At 58.7% G+C, this 19193-nt stretch overlaps 2 protein-coding genes across 6 annotated transcripts; one reads left to right on the top strand and one right to left on the bottom strand.

The window, feature by feature from the left end:
- The first annotated feature begins 444 nt into the window (after positions 1-444).
- On the top strand, positions 445-11749 carry ARHGAP33 (Rho GTPase activating protein 33). Of its 4 annotated transcripts, XM_029925879.1 has the most exons (22): positions 447-627; positions 1221-1318; positions 1398-1482; positions 1836-1916; positions 2020-2157; positions 2587-2679; positions 3206-3328; positions 3417-3494; positions 3578-3644; positions 3728-3787; positions 3875-4027; positions 4112-4214; positions 5197-5341; positions 5422-5504; positions 5588-5695; positions 7012-7157; positions 7796-7949; positions 8034-8179; positions 8262-8336; positions 9324-10001; positions 10094-10485; positions 10579-11749. In XM_029925879.1, the coding sequence occupies exons 1-22, from the start codon at positions 538-540 to the stop codon at positions 11359-11361; spliced, it is 3879 nt and encodes a 1292-aa protein (XP_029781739.1). In that variant the 5' UTR covers positions 447-537; the 3' UTR covers positions 11362-11749. The 4 variants fall into 4 exon arrangements, with proteins under 4 accessions (XP_029781738.1, XP_029781739.1, XP_029781740.1 ...); XM_029925878.1 differs by having other exon boundaries at positions 445-627; positions 10094-11749; XM_029925880.1 differs by lacking the exons at positions 447-627; positions 1221-1318; positions 1398-1482 and adding an exon at positions 1686-1736 and having other exon boundaries at positions 10094-11749.
- Positions 11750-11798: 49 nt separating this feature from the next.
- LOC115280804 (inactive serine/threonine-protein kinase TEX14-like) lies at positions 11799-19127 on the bottom strand. 2 transcript variants are annotated; one of them, XM_029925900.1, is made up of 16 exons: positions 19058-19127; positions 18216-18389; positions 15834-15948; positions 15299-15464; positions 15065-15219; positions 14923-14983; positions 14722-14846; positions 14494-14586; positions 13711-14046; positions 13478-13635; positions 13208-13401; positions 13052-13124; positions 12880-12968; positions 12620-12790; positions 12054-12103; positions 11799-11967 (listed from the first exon to the last, which is right to left on the bottom strand). In XM_029925900.1, exons 2-16 carry the CDS (start codon positions 18346-18348, stop codon positions 11871-11873), a joined length of 2016 nt encoding a protein of 671 aa, XP_029781760.1. In that variant the 5' UTR covers positions 18349-18389; positions 19058-19127; the 3' UTR covers positions 11799-11870. The 2 variants fall into 2 exon arrangements, with proteins under 2 accessions (XP_029781760.1, XP_029781759.1); XM_029925899.1 differs by having other exon boundaries at positions 18216-19105.
- Between the last annotated feature and the right edge of the window lie 66 nt (positions 19128-19193).

Raw genomic sequence — 19193 nt, forward strand, 5'->3', positions numbered from 1 at the left:
GCTGCTCCTGCTCATTCATCTATTCATTCTCTCATTCGCTCATTTAACAGACATTCCCTGATACCTCCAGGCAGACCTCATGTTCCAGGTGCAAAGAGATTCAGATCTTATCCTGCCTTAGGGAGCTTCCTGAGCTGGAGGGGGACAGACCTGAGGGTGAGACCCAAGGATGAACTTGGGGTCTCAGGGATATGAAAGAGGGAGAGGCTAGAGCCCAGCCTGGAAAATCACTATCTGGCAGCTGGTTAATTTATTTGTCAGGTTTTGCCTGGTTTCTGCTGCGTAACTGGACCCTGGGACCCACAGAGGAATCAGGCAACCTTTCCTGTGAGAAGCATCAATTCTGTGCCCAGCCCTGTGCTCGAGCCCCTGATCCTGGGGAAGCCACAGTCCAATGGGGGAGATGGACTTGTCACCAGTGACTTCTCGGTGCTCAGGGCTGGAATGGGAGAGCCCTGGGGAGATAGAGGAGTCCAGAAGAGGAGGCTGACACAGCCTGCGTCAAGAGGACAGAATGAGAGAGTTGAAACCTGAGGCATGAGGAGGAGTGAACGTACTGAAAGGATTAAGAAGAGTGTCCCATGCAGAGAGAACAACCTTTGCAAAGGCCTAGGAAGAAATGAGAAGGTGGTGCTTTTGTTGGACTCTAAAAGTGTGAGCCTGAGAGTGGAGTTCATGGGGGGAAGTTTGGGCTGGAGAGTGAAAAAGAGACCCGAGAATTCAGACTTTATCTTGAAGAGAACAGGGAGCCATGGAAGGTCTATGATCAACAGAGAGACGGAGGTAGATCTGTGTGGTATGAAAATTATACCAGTGCTTGCTAGGAAGAAGCGAGCAGGTGGGGAGAGGTTGGAACCAGGAAGACTGATAAGACAGGAGCTATGACTGTCCAGACATCAGCGAAAGGTGTGGAGAGGCACATAGGGGAGATGACTCTACTATGCAGGCGCTGAAGGAGGGCGTCCACAGGGAGACATGGTACCAGCGTGCACCCTCCCTACCTGCCCTCAGTCCCTTTGCTTCCAGCCCCCCCGCCCCAGACCACACACAAAGAAACAGGCCTACCCTCAGCTGCCTTCACCTCCCCCTGACCTACCCTTCTGCTCCCTGCTCCGGTCAGCCTGGGAAGCAGTTTGGGCCTCTGGGCTCACAGATAACAATGCTCCCGTTGTCTCTGCTCCCATCTCTGGAGGCCTCTGATTCTTCTTTCTGCTCTACAGGCTCGCAGCACTGACAGCCTGGATGGCCCAGGAGAAGGCTCAGTGCAGCCCCTGCCCCACGCGGGGGGGCCCAGTGTGAAGGGGAAGCCTGGGAAAAGGTGAGACGAGTGGGTGAGGCTCAGCTTAGGAGGGAGGCCAAGCACAGGAACCACCAGTGATATGTCACCTGTCCCCCAGGCTCTCGGCTCCTCGAGGTCCCTTCCCCCGGCTGGCTGACTGTGCCCATTTCCACTATGAGAATGTGGACTTTGGCCATATTCAGGTACGGGGGCTTTGCACCCTGGTGGGAGGGTGAGAGCCTCCCCAACCTTGAAGCAACATCAGCCACGTGACCCCCCAAGCCTATCTCAGAACAGCTGAGCAGTCACAGCGGGAGGTGCAGGGCAGAAGGGGAGAACGGTTCATTCCTTTCATTCGTTTCTTTATTCATTCACCTAACTTTTTGTTAGGTGTATGCTCTGTGCCAGGGCCCTGTACTCTGAGACATCACCAGGCCCTGCCCTTAGGGAGCCCCAGGTAGGGGACACAGATCCATTTCTAGATGGTGCCAACCTGGAAAGGTCAGGACTGGGACAAAAGTGAGGCCCTTACCTGAGCCTTTATTTCCCCCTACAGCTCCTGCTGTCTCCAGAGCGCGAAGGCCCCAGCTTCTCTGGAGAGAATGAGCTGGTGTTCGGGGTGCAGGTGACCTGCCAGGTGAGGCCACCCCTCCTCTCATCTGGCCTGACAGACTGGCCTTCGTGGTTCTCAGCTCAGCGTAATGAGACAACTGCTCCTTTCTGTCCCTCCTGCTCCTCAGGGCCGTTCCTGGCCAGTTCTGCGCAGCTATGACGACTTCCGTTCCCTGGATGCCCACCTGCACCGGTGCATATTTGACAGGAGGTTCTCCTGCCTCCCAGAGCTTCCCCCACCCCCAGAAGGTGCCAGGGCTGCCCAGGTAAACTGTGGTCCCAGTCCCTGCCTCAGCTATGGTGCGTCCTCATAAGCAACGTGTAAAACCATCAAGGGAGGCTAGTTCAATATTTAAACAGTAGTATGGCCCAAGTTCCAGCCAATCAGAATGGAGAGGCCCAGAATGAAACTGCAGGAGGCCTGGTCTGGAGGCTCCTTTCAGCTTTAGGACCATGGGAGTTCCAGGGGATTTGGTGGGGAAGTCAGCATGGCCAGACCAGTGGGGCCACACAGGAGCTTGGCCTGGCCTCTTTACTAACTGATATGAAAATACTTCAGTGCTTGCCAGTGGAGCAGCACCCATGCATTCAGGCTGAGTTTCAGCCCTGCCCAGAGGGGAGCTAGGGCAGCATAGGAGGGCAGTGTCTCTCTCAGGGTCCCCTCACGAAAGCCCGTCCTGACAACCTGCCCCCAGATGCTGGTACCACTGCTGCTGCAATACCTGGAGACGCTGTCAGGACTGGTGGACAGTAACCTCAACTGTGGGCCTGTGCTCACCTGGATGGAGGTAGGCCCGGGAAGGGGGGCTCGGCAGGGGGAGTGAGTGAGGCATGTCTGAGGGGTGAGAACCAGCCTGAGAAAGTGTGTGGGCACAGGAAAGGAACGAGCCAGAGTGGAGAAGGCACTGATATTTCAGTGTCTGTGTGGGCACATGCCTGTGAGAGAGAATGAGTGGGCTGTGTGTGTGTGTTAGAAGCACCGGACTATGGGGATGTGAGGATTTCAAGATATATCAGAAATGGGTTTCACTGTAACTCACAGAACACCTGGCCAACAGTGGCTTAAACCAGTGGGTTTTTATATAGCAAATGTGCAGTGTCGTGGAGGATGAGATGCGGGGATGTCCTGAGACAGGAGAGGAAGGAGGGGCTTTGTTGGGTGGGGGCAAGCATTTAGCTCTTTGGCCGAGAGCTCTAACAGAGGCTCTTAGGTAGGGGACAGGCAGTGGGCTCCATGGGACACGGAGGAACCTTCTCTGCCTTTATTATCTCCCTCTGGCCTCTCGCTGCACATCCCCCTTCCCCCCATCTCAGCTGGACAACCATGGCCGGCGACTGCTCCTCAGCGAGGAGGCCTCCCTTAACATCCCCGCCGTGGCCGCTGCGCACGTGATAAAACGGTACGCAGCCCAGGCGCCAGACGAGCTGTCGTTCGAGGTGAGGCTGTGGGGAAGCAGACTCCGGCTGGGCTCCCCTCTTCCCCTGCCCCTCCTGATGCTCCCTCCAATTACCTTCGCACCCTCAGGTGGGAGACATTGTCTCTGTGATCGACATGCCACCCACTGAGGACCGGAGCTGGTGGAGGGGCAAGCGAGGCTTCCAGGTGAGCCCCGCGTGAGTTGGAGGGGTGGGGTCGGCCCTGTGCCAGCTAGGGCGGCCTACTCACTGACTCCAAACCCTCTTCAGGTCGGTTTCTTCCCCAGCGAGTGTGTGGAATTGTTCACAGAGCGGCCTGGCCCAGGACTAAAGGGGGGTAAGTGCCAGGGGCAACATGGGGAGGCCTCCCTGCATCCTTTGCCTGCCATCCATTCTCTCCACCTACTGTTCACCCCACAGATGCCGATGGTCCCCCGTGTGGTGTCCCAACTCCCCAGGGTGTCTCCTCTCTGACCTCAGGTAATGGGACTAAGGGGCCAAGCCCCTGCCCCCCGCCATAAGATCAGTGCTGCACTGACCCTGCGTGGCCTGCCTTTACCCCCACAGCTGTGCCCCGGCCACGTGGGAAGCTGGCTGGCCTCCTCCGAACATTCATGCGCTCCCGCCCTTCTCGGCAGCGGCTGCGGCAGCGGGGCATCCTGCGGCAGAGGGTGTTTGGCTGTGACCTTGGAGAGCACCTCAGCAATTCAGGCCAGGATGGTGAGGCCCTGTGTCCACCTGCCCAGCCCACTCCTCACAGCCTGGTTGCAACCTGCCTAGACCTGAGCCCCTGCTTTTCCCCAGTGCCCCAGGTGCTCCGCTGCTGCTCTGAGTTTATTGAGGCCCATGGGGTGGTGGACGGAATCTACCGGCTCTCGGGAGTGTCATCCAACATCCAGAGGCTACGGTGAGGGCCTTCCACCAAGCCCTTCCTTCCACGAACTCCTACTGAGCGTCATCTCTGTTTCAGGCCCTGTGCCATGTGCTGGAGACACAGGGTTATGAGGTGGGGCGGGGAGATTAGGAGGGCTCAGAGTGGGCTTGGACTGGGGATGGGGGCAAGGAGGGCTTTCTTGAGGAAGTGATACCCACACTGAGGCCTGAAAGGCAAGAGCAGAATACACACTGGAAGCAAAGAGACCAACCTTCATTGAGCACCTGCCACATGCAGGCACGCGGCACTGGGGCACAGCAGTGAATGAGACAGCCAGAGCTTCCTGTGCTCGCGGGGCTCCCATGCTAGAGGGAGAGACAGACAGGGATATGAGAGCGTGTACTAGCAGCTGACAAGGCTATGGAGAAAAATAGAATGGGGTAGGGAGGCTCCCAGTAAGTTGGGGAGGGGTGCTGCAGTTTTATATGGGGTGGGCGGAGAAGGCCGCCTGGCGGAGAGCTTGCTCCGGGGGAGGTGAGAGAGCGAGCCGTGTGCACGTGCTGGAACGAGCATTCACCACGGAGTGAACAGTTAGTGCGAGGGAAAGCAGCAGGAGGTCACGTCCCAGACGGAAAAGGGGGCAGAGCATACAAGGCCTTTTGGACGACTGTGAGGATTTTGCCTTTTACTCAGAATAAGGGGGTAACTACAGGAGGGGTCTGAGCCCAGGAGGGACAGCGTGCAGAACAGTCCAGGGGAAGCAGTGAGCCATGAGCACCAGGGCTGACAGGATGGCCTTGGGTGCCCCTGCTGTGAGCTTCAGTGTCCTTCCTATAAAATGAGGCATGCTCTCTGGGATGTTGGGGGGGTTCAGTAAGGTTCCGCCTCTGAAGAGCCCAGTGCAGGATCCACGAGCATGCGTCCATGTGTGGCCACTTTGGGAAGTGGGGGAAGACCATAGCCCGGCGGTTCGGCTCTGACTTGAATCTTTCTCCTCCTTACCTGGTGGCCTCAGGCACGAGTTTGACAGTGAGAGGATTCCTGAACTGTCTGGCCCTGCCTTCCTGCAGGACATCCACAGTGTGTCCTCCCTTTGCAAGCTGTACTTCCGGGAGCTGCCGAACCCCTTGCTCACATACCAGCTCTACGGGAAGTTCAGTGTGAGTAAGGGAGCTGGCAAGGTTGGAGGGTGCTGGGATGCCTCTGGCCCAGCCCCCATCATGCCTGTGCATCATCTCAGGAAGCCATGTCAGTGCCTGGGGAGGAGGAACGCCTGGTGCGTGTCCATGACGTCATCCAACAGCTGCCCCCGCCACACTACCGGTAAACTAGGAGGGGCAGGGAAGGGCTGTGGTGGGGTCCCAAGGGAGTTGAGGCTCAGGTGTCCTCCTCCACTCCACCCCCAGGACCCTGGAGTACCTGCTGAGGCACTTGGCCCGCATGGCAAGACACAGTGCCAACACCAGCATGCATGCCCGCAACCTGGCCATTGTCTGGGCACCCAATCTGCTACGGTAAGCTGGCAGCTCACCAGCCTGCCCCTCTCAGCCTCCTCCACAATCCGGGCCTCAAGTCTCCCCCCACACTCAGAACCCACCCAGCATGTGGTGTCTTATGCATTTCATTCAATACATATTTCTTAAGTACCTTCTGTGTGCCAGCTCCTTTCCTCTGCATTGGGACACAGTTAGTGAGTAAGAATCATGTGCTCCTAAGCTCGCATTTTCATGGGGGAGATGAACAATGAACCATCAACGAGAAAAATAGAGTATGGTCTGATGGGGATGAGTACCAAGGAGAAAGACTACAGCGCAGGGAAGGGAGATGCACAGGGTCATGGTATTTTGAAATTTTTAGAGTGGCAGGGAAGGCTTCAGTAAGAAGTCTTCTGTGGCTAGTAGCAGCATAAGCCGCAGAAGATTTGATGGTGACCAAGACAGGCAAGCTCTCTGTCCTCAATAAAATAGGCGGGACATCAGATGGTGGATATAACTATGAGGACAAAGAAACAAAAAGAGAAAAAAGCTTTCAGTTTGAAATAAAGTAGGTAGGGAAGACTCCATGGAAAAGGTAACATTTAAGACCTTTGGAGGTGAAGGAAGGGCCTCCGTGGATATCTGGGGAAGAACAAACCAGACCGAGGGGACCAAAAGTGCAAATGTCTGGGAAAGTGCCTGGTGTGCTGGAGGACCAGCGGGGAGGCCAGTGAGCAAGGGAGTGAGGGGTTGAGGGGGAGGAGATGACGAGGTTGGAGATGCCAGGGGACCAGACAGAGGAGTGACTTAGGATTCATGGGTCTTTGTAAGGATGGATTTTACCAGGAGAGAGGAGCAGCCAGGGGAGGGCTCTGAGCCTGGAGGGCCTTGACCCGGCATCACAGGCCCCCTCTGGCTGCAGAGGGGAGCAGACAGCCCTGTGGAACACAGAATGGACGGGGCGGGGGCAGGGAGGAGCTACTGTGGTGACTGGGATGGGGAGGGTGGAGGCTAGGCCAGGGGTGGGGACAGTGGGAGAGAAGAGTTTAGATTCTGGAGAAATTTTGTGGGTGGAGCAGGCAGGATTGCTGAGAGATTGGATGTGGGTGTGGGGGAAAGAGAGGAGTCAGGAACAACACCCAGAGTGTTTGGCCTGAGCATTGACTGAGCTGCAGAAAGCAGGGATGAAGGAGGTGTGGGGAAAGGTTGAGAACCCAATTCTAAATGTGATCACTTGGGAAAGGTCAGAGGTGTTGGATGACAGCCATTTCTTCCATTGGCTCCCCATTTTGTGTAGCTAAAACCCACCATCTGAGGCTTAAAGTGCCCGGCCTCCCCCCCCTCCTCCCATCCAGGTCCATGGAACTGGAGTCAGTGGGGCTGGGTGGGGCAGCAGCCTTCCGGGAGGTTCGGGTGCAGTCTGTGGTGGTGGAATTCCTGCTCACCCACGTGGATGTCCTGTTTAGCGACACCTTCTCTTCTGCTGGCCTGGACCCTGCAGGTATGCCCATCCCACCCCCTGATGTCCTGGCTACTGCCCCCTCATTGTTAGGGCTGCAGTGGGAGGGCAGGTGGGCTCCCAGCTCTATCCCTACCCCACTGAAGCTGGACCTCCCTCCTGGCTCCTTGAGGACCCCGCCCCGGCCTCTCCCTCCCCTCCCCCCCCTTCTCATTTCAGCTCCTACGCTCAGGATCCCCACTTCTTGGCCCGGACATCGTTCTTCCTTCACCCCTTGTAGCTCCTAGGGGCTCTTGGGGCCAGGGGTCCACCTGGGAGGAGGTGGGAGGTCCCCAGACTTGACCCCGCCCCGGCCCCACCCAGACTCCCCGCCCAACCCCGGACCCCAGCCCAATCAGGATTCAGCACGTCGGAGGGCTCACTGGCCCGAGGTAACTGAAGCCAGAGCCGCTGCCCTCGCTGGCTGCCGGGAGCTGCCTCCTCATCAGCTCGTTCTGCCTCACTCCTCTTCCTCATCTGCCTGCTGCCCACCCATTCCCGCCTGATCCGCCCTGGCCCCCTGCCTTGCCAGCCCGGGTGGGCATGCTGCGGGGCCGGGGCTTGGGCTGTAGCGCTTGGCTTTGCCTGTGGCCTTGAATGGCACCCTTAACTGACAGCGGCCCCCTTTCCCAATTCCCTAGGCCGCTGCCTCCTTCCCAGGCCCAAGTCACTTGCGGGCAGCGGCCCCTCCACTCGCCTGCTGACGCTGGAGGAAGCCCAGGCTCGCACCCAGGGCCGGCTGGGGACACCCACGGAGCCCGTAACTCCCAAGGCCCCAGCCTCACCTGTGGAGAGGTGAGTGGAATGCTGGGGGAGCACAGGGTCAGCCTGGAGGTCCCAGATCCTCAAACTGCCTCCTGTGTCTCATGCAAACCCCAGGAGGAAAGGGGAGAGACGCGAGAAACCGCGAAAGCCAGGGGGGAGCAGCTGGAAGACCTTCTTTGCCCTGGGCCGGGGCCCGAGCATCCCCCGGAAGAAGCCTCTACCCTGGCTGGGGGGCACCCGCGCTCCGCCACAGCCTTCAGGTCAGAGGCCAGCAGTGGGCGGCGGTGGTGGGGGTGGGGGGCGCTCTGAAGTGCCCTGTGACCATTGTACCTCTCCTAGCAGGTGGCCGCCCTGACACAGTCACACTGAGATCTGCCAAAAGCGAGGAGTCTCTGTCATCGCAGGCCAGCGCGGCCGGTGAGCACCGGGGGGGGGGGCTCATGCCTGTGCCCAGGTGGAGCTGGGAGGCCGGAGGCCCTGAGGCGGCCTCTAAATGGGTTTCAAATTTTGGGGGTTGGGATTTTTTTCCCCTTAATCTGGACATTAGGTACAATGAGTTGGATAAAGCATCACCCTTGGTTCATGATATACTGTGATCATTGGTCCGGGTAGAGTCCTTTCAAGCAGTCTTCTATTCATTCCTTTTGAAAACAAATCTAGATAATAAAATAAGCACCTGTGAACCCACAGGCCAAAACTAAAACAGCCCCACCACCTTACCTGCAAGCTTCTCCCCTCCCATCCGCGGCTCCCCACCGGAGGCGCCCTTGAGACTTGATGATGGTCAGCGTCTCCTTGCTCTCAGGTCTCATAGTCTGTAGGACTCTGCATAACTAACATACAGCACAGTCCTAGTGGTTTGGGAACTTTAAAGGTATCCTAAGAAATGGAGCACGGGACTGTATGAGGAACTTGACTTTTCACTCGCCACTACCCACGTGACACTCGCTCCTCTCAGCTGCTCTCTGGTATCCGTGTGTGGATGTCCCGTCCAGAATGGGATGTCTGTCCCACTCCCGATGGGCTGAGGGGCTCTGGTGAGCAATCTCTGCTGCCCCCCAGCCTTGTGGGAGCATTACATGTGCCCCGGAGTGGCGGTGCGTGCTGTACTCCCTCCAGCTCCTCGTGGGGTCCCGTCGGTCTCATGCTCCCAAGCTATGTGGTTGTCAGACTTCGTTCTTGCCTTTGGCTCTGGAATGGTTCTGTCTTTATGGTCTTGCCGTTCATTTCCTTTATCACCGTGAGTCCAAACAGCTCTCCCTGGATTTGCAGCCATTGTGACCCTATTGAGGGAAGGGCCTCTGTGCTCCTTCACCAACCTACTGGGCTGTGTGCCCTATTCTCACTGACGTATGGGTACGTAAAGTTCTGGCCCTTGACACTTAACTGCTCCCCCCTTTCCAGGCCTCCAGAGGCTGCACAGGCTACGGCGACCCCACTCCAGCAGCGATGCTTTCCCTGTGGGCCCAGCACCTGCTGGCTCCTGCGAGAGCCTGTCTTCGTCCTCCTCCTCCTCTGAATCTTCCTCTTCTTCTGGGTCCTCATCATCTGGATCCTCAGCAGCTGGGCTGGGGGCACTCTCTGGTTCCCCCTCACACCGAACCTCAGCCTGGCTGGATGATGGTGACGAGCTGGACTTCAGCCCACCCCGCTGCCTGGAGGGGCTCCGGGGGCTCGACTTTGATCCCCTGACCTTTCGCTGCAGCAGCCCCACACCAGGAGACCCTGCACCTCCTGCCAGCCCGGCCCCCCCGGCCCCTGCCTCTGCCTTCCCACCCAGGGTGACCCCCCAAGCCCTCTCACCCCGTGGGACCACCAGCCCTGCCTCGCCCACTGCCCTGGACATCTCAGAGCCCCTAGCTGTGTCAGTGCCACCTGCTGTCCTGGAACTGCTGGGGGCTGGGGGAACACCTGCCTCAGTCACCCCAACAACGCCAGCCCTCAGCCCCAACCCAGGCCTGCGGCCCCATCTCATTCCCTTGCTGCTGCGTGGGGCCGAGGCCCAGCTGAGTGACACCTGCCAACAGGAGATCTGCAGCAAGCTGTCACTGCCTGGTCCTCGGGGGCCCCAAGGGCAGCACGGTGAGTCCTGCTCAGCCTACCCCACACCCTCATAGACCCGGAAGCTGCACCCAAGACCTGGCTGACTCCTCTCCCCCTTCCTCTTTCTGTAGGTCCTGGTACAGATTCACCGCTGCTGCCCCCACCTCTGTCCCTCCTGCGCCCTGGGGGGGCCCCACCCCCACCCCCCAAGAACCCAGCACGCCTCATGGCCCTGGCCCTGGCTGAGCGGGCTCAGCAGGTGGCCCAGAGACAGAGCCAACAAGAGCATGGGAGCACCCCTTCTGCTCCCCACTCTCCTTTTCACCGCTCACTGTCACTGGAGGTGGGCGGTGAGCCCCCAGGGACCTCAGGGGTTGGGCCAGCCCCCAACTCCCTAGCCCACCCGGGTGCCTGGGCTCCTGGACCCCCACCTTCTCTACCGAGGCAACAAAGTGATGGGAGCCTGGTGAGGAGCCAGCGGCCCCCAGGGACCTCAAGGAGGGGACTCCGAGGCCCTTCCCAGGTCAGTGCCCAGCTCAGGAAAGGTGGGAGGTACAGGGGGTGTGGGGATGAGACAGAGACAGCAGCTCAGTTCCTGTATTCTGTCCCCACACAGGTTTCTACTCCCGGCTTCTCTTCAGTCCCCCGGGAGTGCCTGCCACCCTTCCTTGGGGTCCCCAAACCAGGCTTGTACTCCCTGGGTTCCCCATCCTACCAGCCCAGCTCCCCAGGCCCGGTCTGGAGGAGCCCCCCAGGTCCCCCTGCACCACTTGACAGGGGAGAGAACCTGTACTATGAAATCGAGACGGGTGAGGGACCCCCCTACTCTGGCCCCACTCGGTCCTGGAGTCCCTTTCGTTCTATGCCCCCAGATAGGCTCAATGCCTCTTATGGCCCGCTTGGCCAGTCGCCGCCACTCCACAGGTCCCCTGACTTCCTGCTCAGCTACCCACCACCTCCCTCCTGCTTTCCCCATGATCACCTTGGCTACTCAGCCCCCCAGCATCCTGCCCGACGCCCTACCCGGCCTGAGCCCCTCTATGTCAACCTAGCTCTGGGGCCCAGGGGTCCCTCACCTGCCTCTTCAAGCTCCTCCTCCCCTCCTGCCCACCCCCGTAGCCGTTCAGACCCTGGCCCCCCAGCCCCCCGCCTCCCCCAGAAACAGCGGGCCCCCTGGGGCCCCCACACCCCTCACAGGGTGCCTGGGCCCTGGGGCCCTCCAGAGTCTCTCCTGATGTATAGGGCAGCCCCACCAGCCTATGGGAGGGAGGGTGAACACCACCGAGGATCTTTGTACAGGAATAGGGGGCAAGGACGGGAGGGGGCTGGTCCCCCACCCCCCTACCCCACTCCCAGCTGGTCCCTCCACTCTGAGGGTCAGACCCGAAGCTACTGCTGAGCCGCAGCTGGGAGAGACCTTCCTCCTTTCCCTTCTCCCTCACTGATCTTGGCCCAATCCAATCCCTTGTTTTGTATTTTCTTGAGCTCCTGACCCCTACCCTAGGTTTCTAACTTTGTAACTTGTTTCCGATGTGGGTCTTTAACCTGTTATAGCTTCCCTACCTTGGGCCAAAGGGCACACCCAGCCCCCCCACTGTCCTCCCATCCTGGGGGCTCTCGCACAAATCTGAGGGCTAGGCTGACAGCCTGTCTTCCCTCTCCCTCCAGGAGCCCCCAGCTTGTCCTGACCTGTGCATAGGGGGTTGGGGAACAGCTCCTGGCCAGCCCCCCAGCCCCCACCCCCCACTAAACCATCTGACAAAATTAATAAAAATGGTGAAAATGTGGCTGCTAGTGTCATGCTGAGGCCAGACGCAGTGAACAAAGAGGCAGACACAGGCTGCTTTATAATTTTATTTCAGCGCATACTGAGTGGGGAGTCACTGCAGGGAGGCAGTCGTGGGGACCCTAAGAATCTGTGTCAGGAGTGGGGTCTAGGCTGGGCCTGTCTCCAAGTCGGCATCCACCTTGAAGCTCTGCTACGACCTCCTCCAGCAGGTCCATCCTGGGGAGCAGTGGGACAGGGGTGGGGCCAGGGTTACCCCAGGGATGAGGAAGGGGTCCAGGGGGTGCCCAGGGCCCATTTCTCACTTCTGCAGGCTGGAGAAGAGACCTCCTTTGATCAGCTCAGGACTGGGCACCTGCAGGGGGAAAAGGCTGGAGCTGCCCCCCAGTGGCCAAGGAGCTCAGGAGGGGCCTCGGAGGGTGACATGGGGCAGGGGATAGGCTCAGGGTCCTCTGCTTCACCTGGCCTCGTGGCCTTCTCTGCCAGCAGCCTCCAGGGTGTGGGAGGCCTCCCTGTGGGTCAGCAGGCAGAGGGTGGGCTCACAGAGCCCGGGGCCCAGCAGGGCAGCCCTGTGTGTATGACACTACAGCCCCTGCAGGGCTTGCATCGTGGCTGAGGACTTCCTCTCAAACTGCTCCACGGAGCCCTGGGTCCCCAGAAGGGACACTGAGTCCTGACGGAGCGCAGGGCAGGGCCCTGGGGAAAGTAGGATTGGTCAGGGGGGCAGGTGGGTGAGAGGACAGTTGGGGGTGGTCCTGCCAGTCCCTGGTCAAAGGAGAGGCAGCCAGGGAAATGGGGGTTGGTGACAACTGGGTGAGGGGTAACAGATTAACAAATGGATGGTTGCACAGGACCCTGGGGGTGTCCATACTGTTGAGCTGGGCTCCAGGCAGCGGTGCAGGCCGACCTTGGCTGCGGGGCTGGAGCCTGTGTAGAGGCTGGGGCTGGGACTCAGGCTGCCTAGAGTCAAGCTGCTGCCTGAGTCCCAGGCTGTGGCCCTCTGGACTCTGCTGTGGCCTGCCATCTCAGGAGTCTCCAGGGCCTGTGGAGAGCAATGGCAGAGAGCTGGGAGGGCCTGCCCAGGTGCCCTACAGCTCCCGTGGCCCTCCATGCCCGTGCTCTGGCTCCTACCTGGCGTGGGGAGGGGCCTGGGGGTATCACGGGGGGCACAGGCCTGGGTGTAGTCTTGGCTCTGGGAGCCACCTCACAGTACAGTGTCTCTGGGGGGACAGACCAGCTGGTTGGAATGGGGAGAGCAGAGCCAAGCTCAGCCCCTGCTCCCACCCCCTCCCTGCCCTCTCACCTGGTGGGGAACCCTGGGCAGAAGGGTACCATGTGGTCCAGTGCTTCCGGGAGCCCACCGCAGGAGCCGAGTCCTGTGGAACGTAGGCTGAGTGTGGGACCTGGGTCCTGCCTAAGGTCCCACGGCGACCACCCACCCTGCCAACCTGTCCTGTACCTGGGCCATGGCCTCCCGCAGCAGGTATCGAGTACTCTGCAGGCTGCCCCGGCGGTCAGCGGGCGCGAGGCCCAGCCCAGCCTGAACCAGGGCCTGGTAGGGGGCTGGTACCAGGGGATCCAGGGCCGGGCTTTCACCTGCCTCCAGCCTAGCCTTCACCTCAGGCCCCTCTTTCCCAGCCCAGGGCAGCTCTCCTGTGAGGAAGTGTGACTGGGGTCCCCAAACAGGAGAGGTGCCTCAGGGGGGCAGGGTGTAGGATCACTCACTGACCAGTGAAGACCTCCTGGGCCAGGATGCAGAAGCTGTAGAGATCTGAGGTGGTGGCAGGCATGTCCCCGCAGATGAGCTCAAGTGGCAGCCATGGGTACAGTTCAGGAGGCGGGGGTAGCCCGGGGCCTGGGCCTCCCCAGGGGTAACCCTGCTCTGGCCTGTGGAGGTCGAGGGGCCTGGTGAACCAATGGCCACTGGACAGGGACACAGGGTTGGGCAGGTGAGGCACTCACCTGGGCTGCAGCCAGCGTTGGTGCAGTGGGCGCCCGTGCTCCAGGCTGCCCACCTTGGCCAGGCCTGGCCGTACCAGCTGCACAGCGTGAGAGCTAAGGCCGCCGTGAGCACGCCAGCGGGCCTGCAGGAACAGCAGGGCCTCCAGCACCTGCAGCAGCAGGTGGCCGGGCGGCAGGCCTGGCACAGTGCGGGGCCCTCCGTGACTCGGTCCCTGTGGGTGCAGCACCACATGCAGGGAACCCAGCCACACGGGTTCGAAGAGAAGGCACAGCCCTGACAGGTCTGCCGAGGGGCTCAGTGCCATCAGCAGCAACACGTTGGGGTGGTGCAGGGTGCTGGGAGGGAGGAGAGCAGGCCACTCACAAGGATGCCCCAACCTGCGTGGGTGGCAGGAGCTGCTCCTGGGCACAGCTCACCACGTGCCAGGGGTTAACAATCTGCACCAGCCGCCAGACAGAGGAGAAAGTGAGACCTGGCTCGCGGGGCCAGCACCCAGTTCACACCCCACCTGTGGTACCCTCCTGGCACCCAGCCACCTCTCTGTGGTCTATAACACACAGCACACAGAACGGGGAGCCACTTCACGGTCAGGGGGAGGGCTGATCACTCCGGTAGGAAGGCTCTGTGCCAGGTGCTGGCCCAGAGGGGAAGACTGTAACAGTGGCAGCTGCCACACTCCCTGGCCTTCTGCTTGTGACACACTTGAGTAGGAAGGGCAGGCAGGGGACTGGTCTGCGGGACAGGGCTAGCTTGAGGGCAGGGCTGGGGGTCGGGGGTGCTACCTGCAGTGCTGAAGGTCAGCCAACAGCACATCAGGCTGAGTTCCTGGTACCTTCAGCTGCCGAGCTGTCACAGGGTGGCCCCTCCACAGGAGGCTAGAGAATGGGGAAGGGGTAAGAGTGCAGGTCTGACACAAGGGGGCTTTCCCTGTGAGGGAAGGAGGAAAGCTGGACACGTCCCAGAGCTCTGCTGGGCAGCGAGGCAGGGGCATGGGGGCGGGGAGCTCTCACTTGGCCATGAGGGTGTGGGAGCTGCTCTCGTAGGTGCGGTCGGGCTCGCCCTGGGCTGGCAGCAGCTCCTTGGGGTCCGCGAGGGGTATGCCTGTTACCAGCCCCAGTGGCCACAGGCTGCTCAGCTGAGGATGGGGAGTGGGACTATGAGGCAAGACACGGACAGGGGTGGTCCCTGCTCCCCCAACCTCTCCTGCTTACCTGGCCAAACCCCAAGGCTGGGATTTGGGGGGGTCTTCTGATCTGCTCCCGCCTTGGTGCCCTGGGGCAAAGGGAAGTGCAGGGGTGAGTCCAGGGTAGCTGGGGAGTGGTGGGCGAGTGGGATTCATGTGTGGATAGTTACCTGCCTGCACGATGCCGCCGCAGCAACGACAGGAGGCCACATAGGTGGTGGGCAGAGCTGGCCTGCAGCCAGCCCGGGGACACACCGGCTGCCCACCCACCGCCGTGCACCAGCGCTGACATGCGGGCTCGGCACAGCTCTAGGAGCTCCAGCACCTGGATGGGGGTTGGGTGCGCTGAAGCAGATGCGGGTGCTGGCTCTATATGTCCCCACCCCACCTGGGCCGCCGCTCACCTCCCGGCTCTGCCTGGCACCACCCTGCTCTGCCCAGTCCCGAGGCGTGCGACCCTGCTGGTCATGTAGACGCAGGTCACCCCCTGCCTGCAGCAGGTGCAGCATCACTGGGCTGCGGCCGGAGAAGGCGGCTGCGTGCACAGGTGTGCTGCCATCGAGGCAGCGGCTGCAGAACGACGAGGACAGAAACGGATTAGGAAAGGGGCAGAAGAGGGACCAGAGGCGGCAGGATGGAAGCACTGAGGGATGAAAAGAACATGGCAGGTGGATATCAGAACAGGAGGGGTCACTTGGGGACACGGTGGGGTCTTTGAGAGGTGAGAGATCACTGTGACCATGGGAGGAACCGGGAGAATGGGAATAGTCACTGGAGGACAAGGGGTTAATTCAGAGAACAAGGGGGAGATCTCTGGGGATGGGAGGGTCTTGAGGGAGGAGGGAGAGGTGTCTCTTGAAGAAAGCCCTGGCTCCCAAGCTCCCTGGGACTCCGCCTCAGAGACCTGGGAGTGTGGGGCCACCGCATCTGTCCACTCACTGGTTGGGGTCGGCGCCAAAGGTCAGCAGGAGCTGCACGGCAGAGCTGTGGCCCAGCAGCGCCGAAAGGAAGAGCCCCGTCTGCCCAGCAGAGTTCTCACCATCCACCTGGACAACTGAGGGGCAGCCAGCCTTAGGATTGTCCCTGCCCTCTACTCCGGAGGCAGAGGTCCTGAGAGCTGCCATGCAACACCTTGGCCAATTCCCAGTCCCCACAGTCCCTCCTCGACCAGGTGACCCTCGACTCCAGGTTCCATCTGTACGTCCTGGAACCCCCAGCCACTGAGGACTCTGCCTCAGAGTCCGCCTCAACACAGTGCTCACTATTAGTAAGGCCACAGAGTTGCAACAAGGGTGACATCGACCTGCCCTGCTGACACCCATCGGCCGTCCCAGAAGTGGCATGATCACATCAAGGTACCCAGGGGCAGGGGGCAGTGGACTTTTCAGGGACTCCAGCTTACAGGAGCCTTGTGCACTATCCAGGGCAGCCAGCCTCTACCCAGCTCTAATTCAGTGTACGTATACACGTCCCATGTGGCCACCATCCAATTCTTCAAGAAAAGCAAACTCTTTAGATTTTATCAGGAAATCTCTCGGTTATTTTTGAAAACTGCTTCTTTTTTTTAATTTAAAAAAATTTTTTAATATTTATTTATTTTTGAGACAGAGAAAGACAGAGTGCAAACAAGGGAGGGGCAGAGAGAGAGGGAGACACAGAATCCGAAGACAGGCTTCAGGCTCTGAGCTGTCAGCACAGAACCTGATGTGGGGCTTGAACCCACGAACCGTGAGATCATGACCTGAGCTGAATTTGATGCCTAACCTACCGCTTCTAAGAGCCGAATTCAAGCAGCAGCCTTATCTACACCTCCCAGCCTAGGCCACTCCCTTCCCCCCATCATCCTGCTCAGCTCCCCCTGCTGACCCCTTCTCTCCATACCCACCATCCCTGCTGCTAGAGGTAATCTTACACAAGTTGATCCAAAAACAAAAAACAAAAACAAAAAAAAAAGAGAGAAAAAGAGTGCAAGTCTACTTTTATGAAACTAGTAAGATCTGAGTTCCAAAACCAGATGAACTTCCAGAGCCAAAAACGAAAGTATATTTCAGTTCAATTTATGATCATATATGCAAACCCCTATGTAAAGTAAAAGGGATTATCTAAAAGATTTATTCCCCAAAATCAAGGATGATTCAACATAACAAAATCAATGTAAGAAAAGACATTCACGGATTAAAGAACAAAAATCACACTTGACTTAACAGATACAGAAAAAGCACCTGATAAAATTCAATACCTACTTATGACGGGGGTGGGAGGAATATCTTAAAAACTCAGAATAGATGGGAACTTCCTCACTTTATTAAATTATATACCAAAACCCAAGAATAAGCACAATACTTAATGCAGAAATACAGATTAATTCCCTTTAATATCAAGAAAGAGGGGCGCCTGAGTGGCTCAGTTGGTTAAGCAGCTGACTTTGGCTCGGTCATGATCTTGAGGTTCATGGTTCGAGCCTTGCCTCAGGCTCTGTGCTGACAGCTCAGAGCCTGGAGCCTATTTCAGAGTCTGTGTCTCCTTCTCTCTCTGCCCTTCCCCTGCTCATGCTCTGTCTCTCAGAAATAAATAAACATTAAAAAAAAAGGAAAGAGATATATACCCACAACAAAGTTCGGGGGTTCTGTTCTGGCCAACACCTTGCATGAGAAAAAAGAATTTGAGTTTAAAGGGCTGGACCAAACAATCACCATCTGCAGGTAACAAAAAATGTAAAAGAACCAAAAATTACAACGATTAATTAAGTTCAGAGAGTAGTAGCCAGATACACAATCAACTTACAAAAAATCAATGAAAAAAACGGAAATTGTAAATTAGATGTTTATTTCCTGCCAACAACTCCAATGGTTTCCCATCACACAAAGAACAAAATCTAACAAAATTCACACACTATTTTGAGGCTCTTTCCTGTCTGCACCTGCTGCCTCTTCGCTTCAGCCCTCTCCCGGAGTCCCCTTGCTCCAAGGCTACTTACACATACCCAGTCTGGTTCGACTCCAAAGCCATTGCAGTGGCCATTCCACCCTTCTGAAATGCCCTTCCCCCAGGTTTTTGCATGACCAACTTTTACATTGTGGGACCAGTATCACCCCATCCAAAAAGCGATCCTTTTCAGTGTATCTACTTCATCCTCACCATTTTCTTAAATTCTCATAATAGATTCCACTTGAAATGACCCAGAAAGTTATGTTCGCCCCTAAGTCCCCATCATAGACAAGGTGCCTGCTACACAGCTGTTGACCGGCCAACTGAAGCCACACCTTCCGTGTGGCCTCCTGATCGTGCCCCCATGGGCCACTGCAGCAGCCAGACCCTCACCTCTGCGCAGGAGCCGGGTGAGGCCCCCGCCGGGGCCCCCAGCCACGGCCAGGCGATGCAGGTGTCCCACCTGGGCGTCTGGATCCCTGACAGAGCCCCACTCCACGGGGAACGGAGGGCGCAGGGAGGGCATCTGTGAGCTTCCGCCTCGGTCAGCTCCCGGGCGGGGATCACCTAGGGGTCTCATGAGGACAGGAGAAGGTGAAGACAGAACCTCTGGGGTCAGTGAAAACAGAGCCGGCTGGGAGTCCTGGAGGGCAGTGAGAAACGGAAGGGCTCCGGAGGAGTCTGATTTGTTGTTATGTGTTCGAATGAGCAAAGGGGTGGGCTCTGGGAGAGCTATGAGCAGCAGGTCTGGGGTCCAAGGGAGTCTGAGGGCTGGGCACCCCATCTCAGGGAGGTGTAGGACTCCAGGGATAAGATCTGAGGCTATGAAAGAAGTCTAGGGGTTTAGGAGAAGGATCTGGAGAAGAGGGGCCTGAGGGTTGGGACCTGAGAAGGGGCAGGATCTCCAGGCTATGCGAGGTGGGTGAAGGGAGGGCAGTGTCTGCGGGCTGGGAGAGGGTCTGAGGGCTGGGGACGCGGACCGAGGTTCAGGGCAGCCTCTGGGTGCTGGGGTGGGGCCTCCGGGCTAGGGGAAGGGACCGAGGAAGGAGGGGACCTGCCGTCTGTGTCTGTGGGATGGGAGCCAGAGGCCAATAAAGGGTAGGGTTGCGGGCCACCAAGGTTGGGAAGGAGGGAGACGGCGGCCTGGAGGAGGAGTCTGGTGGAGAGCTGAGGGCCCAGTCAGCTCTAGTAAAGTTTTGGGGCCTAGGCCCCAGCCCAGGGGTCTTGGCACCTACCCTTGGGCTTCCACAGCGATCACTCCTTGACTGCCCGGTGACCCAGGCACAGTAGCTCTGGAGGCTGGGCGGGAAGCAGCAGCGCATGCGCATCAGTGCCCCTTCCGGTCACGTTTGCGCGCGCGCAGTAGGCGCC

The sequence above is a fragment of the Suricata suricatta genome, chromosome 16 (assembly GCF_006229205.1).
Source record: "Suricata suricatta isolate VVHF042 chromosome 16, meerkat_22Aug2017_6uvM2_HiC, whole genome shotgun sequence".
Lineage (NCBI taxonomy): Eukaryota > Metazoa > Chordata > Mammalia > Carnivora > Herpestidae > Suricata > Suricata suricatta.

Bases quoted from the DNA above. Each gene is read 5' to 3' on its own strand.
- LOC115280804 (XM_029925899.1), bottom strand. From the start codon at position 18,606: ATGGGGTGCCCAGCCCTCAGACTCCCTTGGACCCCAGACCTGCTGCTC. The intron at 13,125-13,207 runs GTACAGGACAGG...TACGTTCCACAG, and splicing joins TGCGGGAGGCCATGGCCCAG to GACTCGGCTCCTGCGGTGGG. The intron at 12,969-13,051 runs GTGAGAGGGCAG...CTGTCCCCCCAG, and splicing joins TGCCCAGGGTTCCCCACCAG to AGACACTGTACTGTGAGGTG.
- ARHGAP33 (XM_029925878.1), top strand. From the start codon at position 538: ATGAGGAGGAGTGAACGTACTGAAAGGATTAAGAAGAGTGTCCCATGC. The intron at 3,788-3,874 runs GTAATGGGACTA...TTACCCCCACAG, and splicing joins TGTCTCCTCTCTGACCTCAG to CTGTGCCCCGGCCACGTGGG. The intron at 10,002-10,093 runs GTGAGTCCTGCT...CTCTTTCTGTAG, and splicing joins GGGGCCCCAAGGGCAGCACG to GTCCTGGTACAGATTCACCG.